At 48.2% G+C, this 20,943-nt stretch overlaps 1 protein-coding gene across 2 annotated transcripts in view; it reads left to right on the top strand.

Moving 5' to 3' along the window:
- The window catches only part of plxna3 (plexin A3), a 93,861-nt gene extending 73,478 nt beyond the window's left edge, over nucleotides 1-20,383 (top strand). For both annotated transcript variants that reach the window (XM_037104513.1, XM_037104514.1), the window contains 25 exons: nucleotides 381-477; nucleotides 779-969; nucleotides 1,128-1,276; nucleotides 1,371-1,491; nucleotides 1,628-1,764; nucleotides 1,873-2,043; nucleotides 2,166-2,259; nucleotides 2,506-2,625; nucleotides 3,025-3,144; nucleotides 3,323-3,466; nucleotides 4,754-4,988; nucleotides 5,655-5,797; nucleotides 6,588-6,743; nucleotides 6,960-7,060; nucleotides 7,194-7,260; nucleotides 7,676-7,822; nucleotides 7,917-8,076; nucleotides 8,729-8,832; nucleotides 10,125-10,221; nucleotides 10,299-10,376; nucleotides 10,474-10,586; nucleotides 10,862-11,031; nucleotides 11,113-11,325; nucleotides 11,675-11,825; nucleotides 12,168-20,383. In XM_037104513.1, coding sequence (XP_036960408.1) covers nucleotides 381-477; nucleotides 779-969; nucleotides 1,128-1,276; nucleotides 1,371-1,491; nucleotides 1,628-1,764; nucleotides 1,873-2,043; nucleotides 2,166-2,259; nucleotides 2,506-2,625; nucleotides 3,025-3,144; nucleotides 3,323-3,466; nucleotides 4,754-4,988; nucleotides 5,655-5,797; nucleotides 6,588-6,743; nucleotides 6,960-7,060; nucleotides 7,194-7,260; nucleotides 7,676-7,822; nucleotides 7,917-8,076; nucleotides 8,729-8,832; nucleotides 10,125-10,221; nucleotides 10,299-10,376; nucleotides 10,474-10,586; nucleotides 10,862-11,031; nucleotides 11,113-11,325; nucleotides 11,675-11,825; nucleotides 12,168-12,263 — 3,375 coding nt within the window. In that variant the 3' untranslated portion in view covers nucleotides 12,264-20,383. The remainder of the gene's footprint in view (nucleotides 1-380; nucleotides 478-778; nucleotides 970-1,127; nucleotides 1,277-1,370; nucleotides 1,492-1,627; nucleotides 1,765-1,872; nucleotides 2,044-2,165; nucleotides 2,260-2,505; nucleotides 2,626-3,024; nucleotides 3,145-3,322; nucleotides 3,467-4,753; nucleotides 4,989-5,654; nucleotides 5,798-6,587; nucleotides 6,744-6,959; nucleotides 7,061-7,193; nucleotides 7,261-7,675; nucleotides 7,823-7,916; nucleotides 8,077-8,728; nucleotides 8,833-10,124; nucleotides 10,222-10,298; nucleotides 10,377-10,473; nucleotides 10,587-10,861; nucleotides 11,032-11,112; nucleotides 11,326-11,674; nucleotides 11,826-12,167) is intronic.
- Nucleotides 20,384-20,943: the final 560 nt, after the last annotated feature.

Raw genomic sequence — 20,943 nt, 5'->3', positions numbered from 1 at the left:
CACAAGTAGCAGCTGTGTTAGCGTTAGCTCGTAGCACTAAAACCTGTTCCACAGTGCAGCTCGCATCAGGACCGCTGACATCATCAGTGTTCCAACACGCAGCATGTTACATGTTACTGGTTCCCTTCATTTTAAAGTAATATATCACATCACAGTATTACTGTCTGCATATAGTAATAAATTACTTATAAATCACATCTTAGTTACATGTAACAAAATGCCTAAATAACCTGTGTAGAACAAATAAACAGCCTCGATCTGAATCTGTGAGACGGGAACACGTCTCAGTTCTCAGAAACACAGCAGACGTGCAGCTTCTATAATGTAGAATCTGAAAACAAGAAGAGACAAACGCCGTCTGACTGTGTCTGTGTCTGCAGTACTGGTACGAAGGAGACGAGGCCGGTGATCTGCCTGTGGATTTCTCCATCGTCTGGGACGGAGATTTCTTCATTGACAAGCCTGCAGCTATGAAAGGTATCAACACTCATCAGTACTCGTTGTTTAATACATGAACTTTATTTCCACAGCACGTTTCTACAGACAGCAGAACAGTGCAGCAGCGTGTTGTCTCGTCAGCTGATGTGTTCACTGTTTCCTCAGAGATTAGATAATATTTGTATCCAGGTGATAAAGGAGAAACTAGAAGACACTAAACAACCTTTTTCTACTTTATTTATTATGAATGTTTGATCAATATAACAGCAACAATTAAACCTCTCTGGGTTTAGCCTGGTTCTGTTGTGTGTCTGACCCGGTCCCTGCTTGTGTCCGTCAGCGCTGCTGTATAAGTGCGAGGCTCAGCGCTCCAGCTGTGGTCAGTGCCTCAAAGCTCCCGCAGCCTTTGAATGCGGCTGGTGCGCCGAAACCAGGAAGTGTCTCCTGCGGCAGCACTGTCCTTCACCGGACCAGAACTGGATGCACCACGGCCGACACAACCTGCGCTGCAGCCACCCGCGGATCACCAAGGTAGGGAATCGAACCCGCAACCTCGTCATCGCTGAGGGTCAATGACCAGAGCACCGCTGTAGATCTGAAACAGCTGTCCAGCGCACGATGATCTGATCAGTGTAATCAAACATCAATAAGTGATCAGTGATAATGATAAGACTCCCCCCTCCCCGCAGATCGACCCTCTGACCGGGCCGAGGGAGGGCGGGACCCGGGTGACCATCGAGGGGGAGAACCTGGGTCTGCAGGTGAAGGAGATCGCTCACGTCCAGGTGGCTGGAGTCCGCTGCAACCCCGTCCCCTCGCAGTACATCAGCGCCGAGAGGTCAGTCCGTGTTCACGAGTCGGTCAGAACCTGTGACCCAACATGTCCGTGGTGTGTGCTGACTGTGTGTGTGTGTGTGTGTGTGTGTGTGCAGGATCGTGTGCGACATGGCCGAGGCTCTCCTCCCTCACTCTCCAGGCGGTCCCGTCGAGCTCTGCATCGGCGTCTGCAGCGCCGAGTATCGGACCCTCTCCACACAGACGTACTCCTTCGTGGTGAGTGTGTTCAGCTCACAGCAGCATGAAGTGGTTTAAAGGTTCATGCTGTAACTTTATTATCGCCAAGGCAACAAGGACAAACAATATTCACAGGTGTCTCCTCCTCCTCCTCTTCTTCCTCTTCCTCCTCCAGAGCCCGAGTTTCGCTCGTGTTCGCCCAGAGAAGGGACCCGTTTCTGGGGGAACCAGACTGACGGTGACGGGTCGACACCTGGACGCCGGCAGCACTGTCACCGTCTATATTGATAAGGAGGAGTGTCTGTTCGTCAAGTCAGTTCCTCCTGAAATCATCAGTTTTGATTCTTGTGATAAAATTGATTAATACCTCTGAACAAACGAGCAGCCAATCACTGATCCCCCCCCCCCCTTCTCTACCAGACGGACCAATCGTGAAATCATCTGCATAACTCCCGCCTCTCTGACTGGCTCTGGCCCCGCCTCCATCCGTCTGATGATCGACAAGGCCGAGGTGACGAGCTCGGACACCAAATACATCTACACCGAGGACCCGACCATCACCAGCATCGAGCCCAACTGGACCATCCTCAAGTGAGTCCTCCAGAGCCACAGCCTCCTCAGAGCTACTGTGACAATCAGTCAGGGTATTGATCTGTAACCTGTGTGTGTGTGTGTGTGTGTGTGTGTGTGTGTGTGTGTGTGTGCGTGCGCAGTGGCAGCACAGTGATAACAGTGACAGGAACCAACCTGTTGACCATCCAGGAGCCCAAAGTCAGAGCCAAGTACGGAGGAGTGGAGACCAACAATGTGAGAACAAACTCTGCAGATCTGTGTCGGATCACTTCCTGCCAGAACTCAGAACTTTTCCGCTTAATGTCTGGATTTACAAACCTTACATTCCGTGAAAGAGTGTTTAAATGTTCAGATAAAAGATGTTTCAAACTGATCTCTGGTCAGTTAAAGCAACATTAAGATAAACCCAGGGTTAAAATGAATGCACAAATGTTCCTGCTGCTGAGACCCGGGGAGTCTGACCCATTTCTCTCTCTGTAGTTCTGTACCGTGGTCAACGACAGCACAATGACGTGTTTGGCTCCAGGTTTGGTTTATGGTAAGCCGAACCCACCAGAGGGGGCGCTGCGACCCGACGAGTTCGGCTTCATCTTTGACCAGGTAACACACACTCACACACACACACTGCAGCTGTTTGAACTGATCCACCACTGAACCAGTGACATCAGCACCAGACTCCCTTAACAAATGTGTCAGTTTAGTGAGTTGTTGAGTTGGAGACACTTTATAAACTCTGTGAAACTCTGTCTCTGACTCATTCTGCATTATTTGGACCTTCGTGTTCATTCAGCAAATGTTCTACATGAACTTCTTTCTGTCTTTGAGTAGAAACATGGAGTCTGTTTGGACCGAGTGCTGACAGATGTGGCACCAGGTGTGATCGGGTCTCTGCAGTATTAGTTGTAGTATTCAGTCCTGCCCTGGTTCAGTCGGTAGATTCAGAAGTATGTTTATGTTCTTGTTATATTGATATGATATAAATGTTCTGGTTCGGTCCAGGTCTCCTCTCTGTTGGTCCTGAACTCCACCCCCTTCACTCACTACCCCAACCCGACCTTTGACCCCCTGGGGAACTCTGGGATCCTGGAGGTCAAACCAGGATCACCCATCATCCTCAAGGTGAGATACAGAGACAGGAAGTAGAGAAGAAGAGAGGTGAAGTAACAAGGACTGTGCTGGCATAAAGAGCACTTTCAGTCGTGGTGCTCAGCAGGACTGAACTTGTAACAGAGTATGTTTACATTGTATTATTACCTGAAATACACGATGTGAGTATTTGTACTGCGTCTGGTTTCAGGGTAAGAACCTGATCCCTCCGGCGCCGGGCAACAACCGTCTGAACTACACGGTTCTGATCGGAGAGGCTCCCTGCCTGCTGACCGTGTCAGAGAACCAGCTGCTCTGTGATTCGCCAGATCTCACCGGAGAACAGCGAGTCCTGGTGAGTGACAGGGTCTTAGCCCCGCCCACTTTCTTACCACTGTCACCAATAACTGAAAGAGGGAAGAGAGGAGAGAGAAGAGGAGGAGAGGAGGGGAGGGGGGAGGAGAGAGGAGAGAGGAGAGGAGGGGAGGAGAGAGGAGAGGAGGAGAGGAGAGAAGAGGAGGAGAGAGGAGAGGAGAGGAGAGAGGAGAGGAGGGGAGGAGAGAGGGAGGGGGAGGGGGAGGAGAGAGGAGGGGAGGAGAGAGGAGAGGAGGGGAGGAGAGGAGAGGAGCGGAGGAGAGAGGAGAGGAGAGGAGGAGGACAGAGGAGAGGAGGGGAGGAGAGAGGAGACGAGAGGAGAGGAGGGGAGGAGAGAGGAGGAGAGAGGAGGAGAGAGGAGACGAGAGGAGAGGAGGGGAGGGGAGGGAAGGAGGGAGGGGAGGAGAGAGGAGGAGGAGGAGGAGGGAGAGAGGGAGGAGGGAGGAGAGAGGAGAGGAGAGGAGAGGGAGGAGAGGAGGAGGAGAGAGGGAGGAGAGGAGGAGGAGAGAGGAGAGGAGAGGAGGGGGGAGAGGAGAGGAGGGAGGAGGAGGAGAGAGAGAGGAGGAGAGGGGGGAGAGAGAGGGGGAGGAGGAGAGGAGGAGAGGAGCGGAGGAGAGAGGAGAGGAGAGGAGGAGGACAGAGGAGAGGAGGGGAGGAGAGAGGAGACGAGAGGAGAGGAGGGGAGGAGAGAGGAGAGGAGAGGAGGAGAGGAGAGGAGCGGAGGAGAGGAGGGGAGGAGAGGAGAGGAGGGGAGGAGAGAGGAGAGGAGGGGAGGAGAGAGGAGAGGGGTCTTTGTAAAGGTGAAAGTCATTAAGTGCAGCCGCAGGGAGTTATGGGTAATTGGTCTGATGTCACAGATCAGAGGGTGACACACACACACACACACACACACACACACGTTCAAAGTGAATCTAATGTTTCTACCAGACAGTCTATTGATACATTATTAAAGCTATCGGTCAGTAATCAATACAGGATGTTTCATCATCATCATCGGCTCATCTTCATCACTTATTCATCAGATCATTCATTCGAGCTTTCATCTGTTTTACAGTTGATGTTTAAAAGCTTGAATAAAACATTAACTATTATTAATAAACATAAACGTGTGTGTGTGTGTGTGTGTGTGTGTGTGTGTGTGTCATGATGAGTCTTAATTTAAGTTTTACTACAAGATGTTTGAAACTGTTCTCTGTCTGAGTCGTGGAGGAGATTTCACACTGAAGTCCAGAACATAGTGACACCATGATGTTGTCTGTCTCTGCAGATCCTGGTCGGGGGTCTGGAGTACTCCCCCGGAACGCTCCACATCTACTCCGACAGCGCCCTGACCCTGCCCGCCATCATCGGTATCGGAGCGGGCGGCGGCGTGCTGCTCATAGCGATCATCGCCGTGCTCATCGCCTACAAGAGGAAGACCCGCGACGCCGACCGCACGCTGAAACGCCTCCAGCTGCAGATGGACAACCTGGAGAGCCGGGTGGCGCTGGAGTGCAAGGAGGGTACGTCCCTGACAAAGACCCTGAACCCTGACCCGTCTGTTCTCTCAGAACCACGTCTCAGTCGCAGAACATCCTGAACTTCATCAGATCAAAATGGTGTTAGCATTAAGCTAGCATCAGTAATCTCAGTTTCCCAGATTGAAATAGCTGCTGTTCCTATTAGCTTCCTCAGGACTCAGTCGGGTCAGGACTCAGTCGGGTCAGGACTCAGTCGGGTCAGGACTCAGTCGGGTCAGGACTCAGTCAGCTGTCAGTATTTTATCCCGAAGATCAGAGTTCAGTTTAAGGTATTGACGAGGCCAGCTGTGGATTCAGTGAGATCTTTATCACATCTTAACGAGCTGAGGTGAGACGAAGCTGATGATTAATCTTATATTTCATCCATGTTGGCGTCACACAGAGAGGGGTGTTATGGGTAATCGTAGACAGTGTGTGGGCCTGCAAGCTGATTGGCTGATCCAACACAGATAAATGAAGATAGTTGAGGTCTGGTTGATGGTTGAGTTTCAGAGGGGTTGGTTGATTTTTCCTTCTACTTCCAGCCTTTAATGCTAAGCTAGGCTAAGCTAGGCTAAGCTAGGCTAACCCCCTCACGTCTCCAGCTCTGTCCTGACAGACATGAGTGACTCAGAGTCTGTGTGTTTTTAACGTCCTCACTCTCTTCAGCCTTCGCAGAGCTGCAGACGGACATCCAGGAGCTGACCAACGACATGGACGGGGTGAAGATTCCCTTCCTGGAGTATCGGACCTACACCATGAGAGTCATGTTCCCCGGGATCGAAGAGCACCCGGTCCTCAAAGAGCTCGACGTACGTACATCACACACACGTCTCACCTCGTCATCGGCAGAACAAACACCAGGAACCCTCCAGAAATAGTCTGAGCTGCTTTTAAAAGACTGCAGCAGAACAGAACCAGCCTCCGCCGTCTCTCCGGCGTCTGGGCCTCCACGCAGCTTTAAATAAGTGAACCCAGCAGGAAGCTGGGCGCCGCTGAGCCTCTGTTCTCTGAATTAGATTTTCTCAGATCCTAATAACTAGGTGTGGAAGTAGATCAGTCTCTGGGTTGAAGGATTTCATGAATTGGCAGCGAGACGGCAGAAAAAGTTTCTTTGTCTGCAGCTCTGCTCTCAGCGGAGCCGTCTGAGCTCCAGAGTTTCCTCTGTCTTCTTAATCCAGTCCATCATTTCATGTTGTCCCGCTTCACAATCACCTCTCTGGAAGAGTTCATGTTGCATCAGATAGGCAGAGCTGTGAGAACATGTCAGACACAGCTGCGTTCAGCTCAGACCCGACCGGGCTGGAACCTTTTCACCTGTCACCCGCTGCTACTTCATTCATGATTCACTGTAAAAACAACCTGTGAATGAAATAACGAAGCTTTCAGATCAAAACAGTGAAGGAACAAGTCCAGAGCTCCTCTGAGGCGCCCGGACACGAAACACGGCCGAGAGCTTTATTTCTCACTGTGACGGTGAAACTGAGTCGATACAGCCCTGACTGTGTGTGTGTGTGTGTGTGTGTGTGTGTGTGTGTGTGTGTGTGTGTGTGTGTGTGTGTGTGTGTGTGTGTGTGTGTGTGTGCGTGTGTGTGTGTGCAGTCTCCAGCTAACGTGGAGAAAGCTCTGCGTCTCTTCAGTCAGTTACTGAACAACAAGATGTTCCTGCTCACCTTCATCCACACGCTGGAGGCTCAGAGGTCGTTCTCCATGAGGGACCGCGGGAACGTCGCCTCGCTGCTGATGGCGGCGCTGCAGGTACGTGACATCACACAGCTGATCAATACATCTGTACCTGTTAGGACACAGCTCTGAGGTCACATGGATGAGATTTCTTCAGTCTGAGGTCAACGGTTCATCTGAACAACAAGAGTTTTGACTCTCTGACCTGCTGTCAGTGTTTCACATGTGTGCAGGTGTTATCAGCTGGCTCACAGCAGGTAAACATGGTTCCTTTCACACCTGTGTGTTCAGGGTCGGATGGAGTACGCCACCGTGGTGCTGAAACAGCTGCTGGCCGACCTGATCGAGAAGAACCTGGAGAACAGAAACCATCCCAAGCTGCTGCTGAGGAGGTCAGTACGCCCACAGATAGAGACCTGGACCAGGACAAACACCTGGCCTCTGACCTTTAACCCCTGTGTGTGTGTGTGTGTGTGTGTGTGTGTGTGTGTGTGTGTGTGTGTGTGTGTGTGTGTGTGTGTTCAGGACTGAGTCCGTTGCTGAGAAGATGCTAACGAACTGGTTCACCTTCCTACTGCATCGATTCCTCAAGGTAACCTCATCATCCTTCCCTCCTTCCTTCCTTCCTTCCTTCCTTCCCTCCTTCTTTGTCTCCCTAATTGACCTCATTAAGCTCGTCCTCGTCAGTCTGACTGTGACCAATCAGATCAGGGCTGCCATTGTTTTATTCATGGGAAATGAAGGGGATTGGTTAAATCCTGCTGCTGAGGAGTTTTCAGGATTAAACTGTGTTAATGAAGGAATCACATCTGACCTGTCTGTCTGTCTGTCTGTCTGTCTCTACCTGTCTGTCTGTCTCTACCTGTCTGTCTGTCTGTCTGTCTCTACCTGTCTGTCTGTCTGTCTGTCTGTCTCTACCTGTCTGTCTGTCTGTCTGTCTCTACCTGTCTGTCTGTCTCTACCTGTCTGTCTGTCTGTCTGTCTCTACCTGTCTGTGTGTCTGTCAGGAGTGTGCAGGTGAGCCTCTCTTCATGCTGTACTGTGCCATAAAGCAGCAGATGGAGAAAGGACCGATCGACGCCATCACTGGAGAAGCTCGCTACTCTCTGAGCGAAGACAAACTCATCAGACAGCAGATCGACTACAAACAGCTGGTAACACACTCTCACACACACACACACACTCACACACACACACACACACACACACAGTGAGATGACTCTCTCTCTGTCTCTCTCTCTCTCTCAGACTCTGATGTGTATCCCTCCGGAGGGCGAGGCAGGGACGGAGGTGCCGGTGAAGGTGCTGAACTGCGACACGGTGACTCAGGTCAAAGACAAGCTGCTGGACGCCGTCTATAAAGGGATCCCGTTCTCTCAGAGACCTCAGGCCGACGACATGGACCTCGGTGAGTGTCCACATCACACACGACTCTGTAGATGAAGACGTGGGCAGTGTGAGCGGCTACAGCATCTGTCCTGTCAGAGCTGCAGGTGTTCAGTCCTCACCTGCTGCCTGGAGACAGAAACACCGGAAACAGTTCTGGAGACGCCGTCAGATGAACTGTGGCGTCCTGCAGGAGCTCAAACATCTTCAGGAGTTCTTCTGTCAGCATTCGCTCCACCAGAAACCCTGAAGTCACAACGTCCCGTAAACAGTCTCCAACAACTACGATCGTTCAGTTCTGGTGGTGAAAACCCAGAAAAAGGTTCTTCTCCCAGGACAACAGTGAACGATATCATACGATCAGATTCAGAGCGACTTGATGAGCTGATGGAAGCTGACAACAGATCATCTGAGTCGACAGATTTACTGCAGTCCACCTCTTTTATGTTCGACACATTTCAGACAATCTGATAAATAAATCTAATAAGTCTTGGATGATTTTACAGGTGTATTGTTTGTTATCTTAGTTCAGCGTGTTAGCATGCTAACATTAGCTTATTCTCAGCAAACACAGAGTGCAGCTGAGGCTGATGATGTCATCAGTTCTTCTTCATCAGAAGCCGTGATGACATCAGAGAAACACGCTGAGCGCCTGATTGTGTTTGTGTTGTCAGAGTGGCGTCAGGGCCGACTGACCCGGATCATCCTGCAGGACGAAGACGTGACCACCAAGATCGAGAGCGACTGGAAGAGACTGAACACACTGGCACACTACCAGGTACACACACACACACACACACACACACACAGCTTGAAGAATGACATCAGTATTTCTAAAGTCCAGACTGCGGTCCAGGTCCAGGTCCAGGTCCAGGTCCAGGTTTGGGATTCAGGATTCAAAGATTCAAAAACTTTAATGAAAATGAAAATCTGTCTTTAGTAAGTGCACAATATAGAAATACACACAGTAAATATAAACACAGTGCAGATTAATGTTCAGCTCGTTTGTCACAAATGTAATTACTGTAGTGAACCAGCTGAAGTGTCAGCAGAACTCTGAGTCTGATGATCTCTGTTTCACTGATGTGTCTCTGTTAGATATGTTCCTGTTTCTGATCTGTGGACATGTTTCTGCTCTGTGGACATGTTTCTGATCTGTGGACATGTTTCTGCTCTGTGGACATGTTTCGTCTCTGTGGACATGTTTCGTCTCTGTGGACATGTTTCGTCTCTGTGGACATGTTTCGTCTCTGTGGACATGTTTCGTCTCTGTGGACATGTTTCTGCTCTGTGGACATGTTTCTGCTCTGTGGACATGTTTCTGCTCTGTGGACATGTTTCTGCTCTGTGGACATGTTTCTGATCTGTGGACATGTTTCTGATCCGGCTGGACAGCAAATGTCTTCTAGTCTATGAGACCAACTAACAAACAGAAAAGAAACCTACTGGCAGTAAATCTTGTAGTTAATACCAAACATGAAGTGATATTGTGGCTCAGCTCGGTGAGTCCACAGGTTCATCTGTAGCTGAGCTGCAGGAGCACGTCGGTGCACAGCAGACTCTGAACCCTCTGAAACAAAGTGGACCCAGGATGTCGTCTCACTGTAAAAACATGTAAATCCTTCTGTCGTCAGTGTGTAAACATCTGACAAGATGCTGATCAGATTTTCATCTTCACATTGACGTGTGGACATCAGGGTGTGAGTGCAGAGCATCGATGATGTTAAGAGGGTCAGAGGGTTGAAGGACATCGTGGGCTGCGGTCTTGATCCAGAATCAGCTCTGTGCTTCTCCACTGCTGATGAAACTATTTCTGTCTCGGGCCGAACAACAACTCTGAACGCTGCGTCTGCATGTGGCTGCAGTCGCTCGTCCTCCTGATGTCAGACTCCAGACTAAAGCTCAACGTGACGATGCTGTGAGATCCTGCAGCGTCAGCATCAGTCCGAGCTCCCTGACGGAGTCCTGGTTCTTTATCAGGCCCGGCTGTGACACGTGTGGACCTGATAAGAATCGACTGAATGGATAATTAGTTGGCTGATTGACGGATGTGTTGCTCTTTGTTGCTAGGTAACTGACGGCTCCCTGGTGGCGCTGGTCCAGAAGCAGGTTTCTGCCTACAACATCGCCAACTCCTTCACATTCACCAGATCACTGAGCAGATATGGTACGACACACACACACACACACACACACACACACACACACAGTAAATCTTACTGATGGCTCTCTGTGTGTCTTCAGAGTCGTTACTTCGAACGTCCAGCAGTCCAGACAGTCTACGATCCAGAGCTCCGATGATCACCCCGGACCAGGAGACAGGTAGTTGTAGTAAAGTAGTTGTAATATTTGTGAGTAGTTGTGTGTAGTATACAGTGTACTGTGTGTACTTTATTGTCTGTGTGTCTTCTGCTCTCAGGAACTAAACTGTGGCACCTGGTGAAGAATCACGAGCACAGTGATCAGAGAGAAGGAGACCGAGGCAGCAAGATGGTTTCTGAGATCTACCTGACCAGACTGCTGGCTACCAAGGTAACACACACACACACACACACAGCTCTCTCTCTCACACCTTCATTTCCTGTTGTCTGTCTACTGTTAACTTTCAAAATAAGAGAGAGCAAGAGCGATTTCACAGTTACATAAGCCAAAGTTATCACAATTCATCTTAAACAAATGTCGTGACAAGCCGTCCTGAGCTTGTTGAGGGATTAAAGTCCCGACCAGAGAGTTGGACTGAAGGATGGTGGCATCTGTAAGAAGCTGCTTAACGTTCTGATCACATGCTTTGGTCTTCCCTCCACCAGGGGACGCTGCAGAAGTTTGTGGACGACCTGTTTGAGACGGTGTTTAGCACCGCCCACCGAGGCTCTGCTCTCCCATTGGCTATCAAATACATGTTCGACTTCCTGGACGAGCAGGCTGACAAACGGCAGATCAGCGACCCGGATGTCCGACACACCTGGAAGAGCAACTGGTGAGAGAGACATCCAGACTTCATCATGACAGCAGGCAGGAAACAGTTTGACGGTGACACTTGTTCTCTGTGTGTCTGCAGCCTTCCTCTCAGGTTCTGGGTGAACGTCATAAAGAATCCTCAGTTTGTGTTCGACATCCACAAGAGCAGCATCACCGACGCTTGTCTGTCCGTCGTCGCTCAGACCTTCATGGACTCCTGCTCGACGTCCGAACACCGGCTGGGCAAAGACTCTCCGTCCAACAAGCTGCTCTATGCTAAAGACATCCCCAACTACAAGAGTTGGGTGGAGAGGTAGCAAACATGCTAACTAGTTTAAATACCACAAAACACAACAACAACTACAACAAAACAACAACAGCGTTGAGTAGTAACTAGTAGAGCTGCAACAATTAATCACTTAGTTGTCAACCAATAGATTAATCGGCAACTACTTTGGGTGTCAGTGTTTTCTGATGTCAGTTTGTTAAATGTGAATATTTTCTGCTTTGTTTCCTCGTCTGCGACAGTAAACTGAACATCTTTGACAAAACGAGACGGTTTAGGACGAAACACTGATCAAAACATTTTTAACATTTGTGACATTTTATAAAATGATAAAATAACCAACAGATTAATCAATAATAACAATAATGTCCTGCAGGTACTACAGGGATATCTCCAAGATGCCAAGCATCAGCGATCAGGACATGGACGCCTACCTGGTGGAACAGTCCCGTCTCCACGGCAACGAATTCAACACGCTGAGCGCGCTCAGTGAGCTCTACTTCTACATCAACAAGTACAAGGAAGAGGTGAGGGGGGCGGGGTCTCGTCCACAACTCCCAGGTGGATTTGGTCATTTTCACCCCTTGTCAGACGCGACATTGTGTCGAGCGTTGAAGTTAAAGACGACGCCCGTGAAACTTTTCCATCCGACTCTGTTCAAGCAGTTTGAAAGAGAAACTGAAGCACAAGCTATTAAAAAGTAAACACTAACTGACCTCCGTGTCCATCTGGTGTCTCACTCGTTAACTACATCCATCATCGGCTCTGGAAGAAACAATGTGTCTCATCCATCAGTGACCTCGATGAATTGTTTAAATGATGTCATACTTGTGTAAGGCTGATATGATTTCCGTCCTCTGTCTCTGCAGATCCTGACGGCGTTGGATCGAGATGGGTACTGTCGCAAACACAAACTGAGGCACAAACTGGAGCAAGCCATCAACCTGATGTCTGGAAGCAGCTGAGAGGAGGCGAAGGACGAGCTGGACTGATGGACCGATGGACTGATGGATGGATGGATGGATGGATGGGGGATGGGGAGGAAGGATGGGGGAGGGGGACGTGAGGGCATTTTGTTTTTCTGAACTGTTTGAACAGTCAGCTGAACTTCTCAGTGTTGGACCGAACCGACAGCCACAGCTCCGGCCGTTAACAATCAATCCATCACCAATTTATGCGTCAGTTGATCGATTGATTGATTTGAGGACTGAATGACTGACTGGCTGGGACCCCGACTACCTCCGTTTGGTGGGATTTGGGGCAGAAAATCAGTTTCCAAACCGATTTGGATACATTTACAACTCGACTTCAGTTTGGAGTCGTTTTCGGGGGAAAATGGAACCTTCTTGATGAATCTGTCGGTTTGGATTTGGATTTAAACTCACTGCAGGTTCAAGCAGGGATCAAAACGAGGGAGCGTGGCTGTGGAGACGAGGCTGAAGACTTAGTCAGGTTTCACCAAACAATGGATGTGGATCGATCGACCTGACTTCAGGACTCACAGCTGGTTTGGAGCTGTGAAGATGCTGCGTTGAAGAGCAAAAGGTCAAGTCAAGTTCCAAAGCTGCAGACTCGTTCTGGTCTGAAGGATCAAGAAACGAGGCTGATGGTCAGAGGGTCAGGTTAGAGCCTCATGTTGTCAGGATGAATCCAGGCTGAATATCAAAAGGTCACGTCGAGGCTCAACAACCTCGGAAGCCTGTTTGCTGATGTCGTTATCTGGGGCCTCGCCTCGAGTCCTTCGCCTTGTACCGAAGGATTCACTGTAAGAAGTTCAGGTCAAGCTTTAAGGAAGGAAGCGTCAAAGCCAATCCTGAACAAGTGTGCAAAGGATTCAGGAGGTTGTTTCAAGCTTTAACGAAGGAGACGAAAACAAAAAAACTGATGTCGCAAAAACTGATGACTTGACTTTTCCCTGAAGTCGGTGCTTCGTGACGGAAGACGTGGAATTTGACTTGACCTCAGACTGTTCGAGCCTCGGCAGGATCAAGAAGATTCAAAGTTGCTGTTTTAAATAACCACTCAATGTTTTCTCTGGACAATCACTCTGTACCACAGCACACTGAGCCTGATGCCTACTGACCGACCAGAACCTGTGTCCATTAACCCGTCTCCTGCCACCATCCTCTCCTTTCCCTCCATCCTCAGACTTTCACCTCCTACTTTGTTTCTCCCATTCCATCTCCTGCTCTGTCTTCTCCTTTCTGTCCTTCCTCATTTCTTCTTCTCTCAACTTTCTATTCTCCTCCTCCCCCCCAACCCTGCTCCGTCATTGGTCAGTCATGCTGGCCTCTGGCCATCTTATTGGCCAGGAAGACTCTTTAGTAATGTACTGCCCGACCAATCAAGACTGTGGAATTCGCCAGAATCGTCAAACAGAAATGAATCCAGAATTAAGTTTTTAATACATTCCAGCACAGGCACACAGGCGACGTCTGTACAGAAGCAGGTTGACTCGCTCCTTTTTCAGGAAGTGAAGAGCTTCAGAAATTGGACTGACCGGCATTTTTCAGGACCAGAACGATCGGAAAATGGAGTTCTGGATTCAGCACCAATTGGTAAACTTTGAACTGGTTGGTGCAGATCGCTTTATTGTCAGACCTTGCACATACGCCCACATACAGCCATGCTTTACAGCGCCATGCTAACCGTGCCCAGGGGGAAATACTGTGCAGAGCTGCAAGCCCAGTGCCATGTAAAGACCGGACCGGATCACGTCAGAACTGGACCGGACTTGGACCAAACCCGGATCAAAAACAACCTGGAATTGAGTTGTGACCGGACCGGACTCAAGAACTTATCAGACTTGTGGCCATAATTGTAAACAACAAAAAAGAAAGATAATAATAATAATAATGATGATGATAAAGTATAAAAGTTAAAAAATAAAACAAAAAGAAGGAAAAAAAAGAAATATTGAGATGTTAACATGTTATAAGAACTTTGTGGATTTGACAGTTTGGATTTTAAGGAGCTGAACTTGTATAAAGCTGAACATTATGCTACATCAGTGTGAGGAGACGGAGAGAGAGAGCCAAGAGACGGGGCGACGGAACCAACCAAACCGACCCCGTCCTCACACCACCGGACCGGACCAGAGTAAACCGTGTCTGACCGGATTTAACCGGACTGAACAAATCTGTTCTGCTTTGAACCTGCAGGAGCTGAACTGGACTGAACCTCAGCTCCGTGTGCCGCAAGTTGAAAAACAAACTGGACGTTTTGGCACTTTTTTGCCAAACTGGATGTTTGAACAGAACCAGAGGACGTGTGTGAGACGGAGGGCGGCCCGGAGGTTTGGGTGGTGTTAGCAGGGGGTAAAATGTTGCATGTGTAGCTTCAGATGGAGTTTTTATCTTGATGAGCTCTTGTTGTGCCTCCTGAAGGAGAATGAAGAAGCTTTCACACCGGCTCAGTCTTAAGATCCAAATATATCAGTCTGTCTCCAGAGCTCAGGTGCAGACGGAGGAGTTGGACCTCCACCCGGATGGTCTTCAGACATGAACACCAACTCTGTTGGTGCTGGTCAACAAATTCAAACAACTGAAGCCGGTGTGAAACGCTCTGAGCCTCTGCATGAACGATGGTAGATCCTGGATGGAGGCAGAGCTGCAGCCCCCAACAGCCTCCTGTTTCCTGTGGTAGAACATTTTCCCTCTGCACAGTTGGGTCGTGTTGTTCTGAAGTCGGTTCTGTGCAGACAGTAAAGGTCAAGATGTCAGAGTTTTAGTTTAAAAGGTTAAAAAATTAAAATCCCAAGAAAACATGTAGAAATGTCAGTTTGGATGTTTCATCAGACGTCTGTGTTGCAGAGACGTTTGTTGTTAGCATGCTAACAATACAACTGCTAGCTGCACAGCTAACTGAGGCGACGGCAGCTACAGTTAGCATCAGTTAGCGGAGATGTTTGGATTCTTACATACTGCCCCAATTCAACACAAAGACATTTAAAATCATTAAACACAGAACTTTGTTTAAAATTCAATCATTAATAGTTTAACCTCCAGAACTTCTTCATTCATACTGTTTCCTCCTGTATGATGAAACGTGGACCAGAACCATCTTCAGTTAACATGTTTCAAACACCTTCAGGTCCATCAGCCCGCTGTGAAAATGTTCTGCCACAGCTGAAGCGTCTCTCTTTTGGCTCTCTGTGATGCCATAAAGCTACGAAGCACCTTTTTATTTTCTTGCTGTTGTTTCACTGTCGTTTGAGAAACTGGGGCCAAAAGGACCCAAGAGGAGGAGGAGGAGGGGGAGGAAGAGGAGGAGGAGGGGGAGGAGGAGGGGGAGGAAGAGGAGGGGGAGGGGGAGGAAGAGGAGGGGGAGGGGGAGGAAGAGGAGGGGGAGGAGGGAGAGGGGGAAGGGTCCTGATTAAAGACTGCCTTTTAATAATTATAGAACAGGGAGGGAAGCCACTACCATACACATACCACTGTTCATCCAACGTGTGTGTGTGTGTGTGTGTGTGTGTGTGTGTGTGTGTGTGTGTGTGTGTGTGTGTGTGCGCGCGCGCTGCTGCAGTGGAAACTCAGCCGTTAAATCACTGATCGTATCTGCAGCTCAATTAAAAATCTTTTTCTTTACGTTGGCACCGTGTAAATCGGCCGATCGGAATCTCCGGCACTCGTCACATCTCCGATCAAAGATCTGATCAGACCTCCGATCAGATCTTTGATTGTCCTTTAAACTCAAAGTCAGCGATAAAAACATAAATCGAGTTAAAATTAAATGCATCCGCTTTAATTGTGTCCTCATCGCCATTTTGACCAGAATTTACCTTTTTTGTTAGTGAGATAAGATGGGAGGAGTTTCTGTCAGCGAGGAGGAGGAGGAGGAGGAGGAGGAGGAGGAGGAGACGTGAGCGAATCTCTAGAGGAGAGTGTAAAGGCAAGGAAGGAATGATGCATAGACAGTGTAGAGGAGGAAACACTCACTGCATGCTGAGGAGGAGGAAGAGGAACGAGGAGGGTCCACCGTGCAAACAGATGAAGAAGAGGAAACCTGATGTTCTTTAAATGCAGAGAGGATAAATAAATGTTACAGTAGACGACATGAGGATCAGGATGAAAGAGGAGGTCAGAATGTGGAGGAGGAGGAGGAGGAGGAGGGATGAAGGAGACTGCTTGAATACTGAGAGCAGGCGAGACGGAGAATACTGATCAGGGAGAAAAAGACGGAGGCAACGTCATCCATCAAACCAGCTGAGGGAAGAAAAGGTCTGTGAGAGGAGGAAACACTCCCAGTGCAGAGAGAGGAGGAGGAGGAGGAGGAAGAGGAGGAGGAGGAGGAGGAAGAGGAGGAGGAGGAGGAGGAGGAGGAAGAGGAGGAGGTTCAGTTCTGATCCAGGACTGCTGATCTCGGGCCTGGAAGAAGGAAACCAATCATTTTAAGCAGAAGTGAAAAAATACAAGTCATTGTTTTCAAGAATGAGGTTAAAACAAAAAACACTGTGATCATGTTGTTAGTTTAATTTGACTGAAACATCAGGACGCTCAGGTGCAGGTGAGGCCGTGAGCACACCTGTCCACCAGTAGGACACAGAAGCAGGCTGGAATCATGTTGATGACGTCTGGAGGTTTTCTTCATGTCATTGTTCTTGATTCTGTGACTTCCTGTATCGTCACCATGAGCGTCAAACACTGAGCCGGTCCTCAAGAAGAAAACTGACAGCGTTCGTTGTTCAAAGTGATTAAAACCTCCGATGGACAAATCGTGACTAGTTTCTATCAGATCCAAACCCGAACGCCTCGTTTCCACAGTTTTTTTCTCCCAGAGTGTTGAACTCAACCATTTCTTTACAGATGCAACGCGAACACGAGAGAGAAGCTAATATCTCCGCTGCTACGTTCACGTGAAGCCGACAGCTGTGTCGCCAGTTACACAGCTAGCATGCTACCAACGTTAGCTTAATATGCCATCAAACGTCTGTATTTATTAATAAGTTAGCAAAGTCATTCTGATGTTAACCTCCCCTGAAACAAAGAGTCACACTGATGTTCAGGATCCATATTCAGCTTTATTCTGATTATTGTTTTCTGCGATCGATTGATTTAAAGCAGTGGTGTCAAGAACACACCTGATTTGGATCAGGTGTGTTCTTGCTTGGTTGGAATGAAAACCTGCAGCCACGTGGCCCTTTACTGGATCAGTTTGACACCACTGATTTAAAGGAATTAATTTAATAGTTCAGTTCAGCAGCTCTGACGTAACGTCCGAGCTAGCAGCTAAAGTAATCGGTTACATGTAGCGGAGTGACAGTTAGAAGCATCAGAAAACAGAACTGCTGAGGAAAAAGACCTCAGATTGTATTTGAGTGAATTGTAGTTGGTAACTTTGAGTTCACTTTAGTTTTTCCTTTAAATGAAAGTCAGAGCTGGTTTCTTTAATCGTGACAACAACAATTATGTTGAATTTTCACTCGGTGGAGTTTCAGGAAACAGAAGTTTAGTTCGGAGGATTTCAACACGAGACGACTTTCTTTGATCGGGTCGGTGCTCGTGTTCAGACGACGTTTAAGAATCAGGAACTTTATTTAATTAATCGATTTATAAAGTTTCTGTTGGATCTTTTCCAAACTGATGCATCAAGAGAAAGTTGAGCTCCGGTCGTCAGGAGTCACATCGTCATGAGCGTCTGACAAACCGCTCTGAGCCGCCGGGGGCAGCAGGGAGGAGTCTTCATCTCTGGATCCGTCCTGGATCTCCAGAATCTGGACTGACAGGGAGTCAGAGAGAGGAGCTGAACAGGACACAGAGGACAAACCGTCTAAAAAATTAACATTCGGATGATTTCCACTGTTGCAGCGACCGGCTCGTGTGTGTGTTTGTTTCAGTGTGACGCGCACACACACACACACACACACACACACACACACACACACACACACACACACACACACAGAGTTTTTAACCTCCTTCAGCGGTGAGATATTTATTGATTACTTTATTGTTTTCTTTCTTTTAATTTATTTTTTCTGATGAGTTTTATTTATTGTGGGAGGACGAATACGTTTTTATCGGTTTGTACAGCGTTAAAGACACACACACACACACACACACACACACACACACACACACACACACACACACACACTTCCATGTTCAGGCTGAGAAACGACCGCCGACTGTGCGACACTGATTCGTTTTAATCAGATGAAATTAAAAAGATTTAATTTTATATTCAGACGAAACTTTTCAGTTGAATCCACATCAAATCTGTCGATCAATCAGAAGCTGTGTTCTGGTCGGTCGTTTCCCATCCTGTCCTCGTTTGTGCATCTGAGGCTGACAGATCGATCGATTCGATTGATTATAAATCATCCATCAGACTCGTGAACAGTCGAGGAGTCGTTCAAATCTTCTGACTCTTAATAATCCAGACGATGGTTCCAGGAGCTGGGGGGCGGGGCCAAACGGCGCTGATCCATCAAACACTTCAACTGTACTGAAAGAAAGACCGTGTTGAGCTGATGTCAGGATCATTGATCCAGCGGCCTCACGTGGTCTTTAAATGTCACATTGGAAATAAACTTGACTTTGTGTGGTCCGGCGCCGCTCGCTGGAGATTTGTGTTCAGATTCTGTTGATGATCAGCGGGAGTCTCAGTAGAATTGGGTCACAGCAGCGCCGCTAGTTCGAGTTGCCCTGATCTCCCAGAGGAAACCAATCAGAGCTGACTGCCCGCCCTCCCACACTAAGCCCCTCCCACCCCTGCAGACTCCCAACAGACGGTTGGCTGACTGACAGACGAGTCGAGCCGACAGCCAATCCCAGCGGGCCTCATTGTACCATAGCAACAGCAAATCACTGGACCCCCTGCTGAGCGTGACGGGGGGTCGATGTCTTTATTGTACCATAATATGATTATTATTACTACGATTATAATAATTATTATTCTGAGCCGGTGCTTCTCGGCTGCTGTCGGATCAGGACCTTCAAATCAACTTTATCCAAACGCACTTTCCTGAACAAAGTCTTGGATTTTAAACATGAAGAACAACAAGAACTCCCGCGGCTCGCCCAGTTGTTTCCTGCTTGGGCCTCGTCCGGGTCCACAGCCACCAGTCGAGAAGCACCGCTCACACTGGATCTTGTGTCTTAGTTCAGGATGGGATTGTTCATTCAGGCGGCGCTTCAGGTGTCGGGTCGCGAGGCTTCATGACGCTTTTCTAAACACGATACGATGAGTCGCTGTGATGTCACGGACAGATGTCGTGTAGAGAACTGATCCCAGAGAAACCCGCCTGCACCCGACATGTTTAAATTAAAGTTCGAATAATCAAATGTTCCGACCCGAGAGATCTGAGGACAGGTGGTACTGATCGGATCCAAGGTTTATTGTGAGGAGAGACAGACAGAAGTCCTCCGGAGAGCTTCAGCGTTCATTAGTAAAGTCCAAGTGACGTCCTCAGAACCTTGATTCTGGCTCTCCAGTGGAACATTTTTCACTTCTCAACATCGTCAGAGACGTTAAAAAGATTTCTTTATACGATGTTTCTGCTCAGAATGATCCAGGATGAATAATTAGGATCCTGCTCAGTTCAGAACTTCAGATATTGGGAACCCGAGTTCTCCTGACGAGACGTACTCGTCACGTTACTGCAGGAATCTTCACCTCCTTTTTTCATCCGCTCGTTTAAAAACTGTTTTGAATCTTCAGCGGCTCGTCGCTCTCGTCAGAACGCTGCTCACCAGACGCCTCGCCTGATTCATCACATGACGTGTATGTGATGACATCACAGCGCTCAGATCTCATCACGCCACTAATGAAGCCTCGTGATCCGCCTCCCGCTGCAGCACAGCGCCGCCGCTCATTCACTCTGCCTGGAAAACTTCTTTTCACTGCGAATGCAGAAACACACGTCGCCTTGATGCAGTGCTTTCCAGGATGTAGTCAGGGCCCATTTTTTGATACCATTTGCCATTGCCTTGTTTTTATTTTTGCTGAGTTAAAATGTAATGATGATGATGATGATGAATCTTCTTCATGTAATAGCCTGTGTCAGTTTTTATACCATTGCCATTGCCTTCTGCTGAGTTTGTATATTTGTGTGATTTCACTAAAGTGTAATGGAAAAGTTGGACTCAGTGTTGGTGTGTTTGTTTTCATGACCAGTTGAGTCACAATATACCTTTAAATATGAAATATCAACTATAAGAGCTTCAACAGTATGAAGACGTGACAGAATTTGGACGCATCACTCGATATCTGCTCGTCTGTAGGTGACCACCGTCAGCTGGCAAGGGTACAGAGTAATTAATGGAGAACAATGATCCAGGCTCTGCAGAGCTTATCAGCAACAACAAAAGAGCCATTATCACAGGAGACATACCAGGAAGTACTCTGGACCAAAATACACTAGAGAGGCAGACAGACACAAAATCATCATTAATGTCCCACAGTTTAATCCTGAAGCTCTTCATGTGCTAACAACAGTTAGCGGTTGCTAACAAGTGTCTGAATGAGACTACAGAGGTTGTCGGGGACATTAAACGTCCTCACAGCAACACGGAGACTCATCTACTCACTAGTCCGTCTTTACAGGCCACTTTAGTTCCACACTGTTCTAACTCTGACTTTACAACTTGGACACTGATCAGTTTATAGAAAACCTGGAGAGTAATTGTGCAGTAAGACTCTTAG

Source organism: Acanthopagrus latus, chromosome 7, assembly GCF_904848185.1.
Source record: "Acanthopagrus latus isolate v.2019 chromosome 7, fAcaLat1.1, whole genome shotgun sequence".
In the NCBI taxonomy this organism is placed as follows: domain Eukaryota; kingdom Metazoa; phylum Chordata; class Actinopteri; order Spariformes; family Sparidae; genus Acanthopagrus; species Acanthopagrus latus.
The sequence above is the reverse complement of the archived record's forward strand: the minus strand, read 5'-3'. Positions and strand labels throughout refer to the sequence as shown.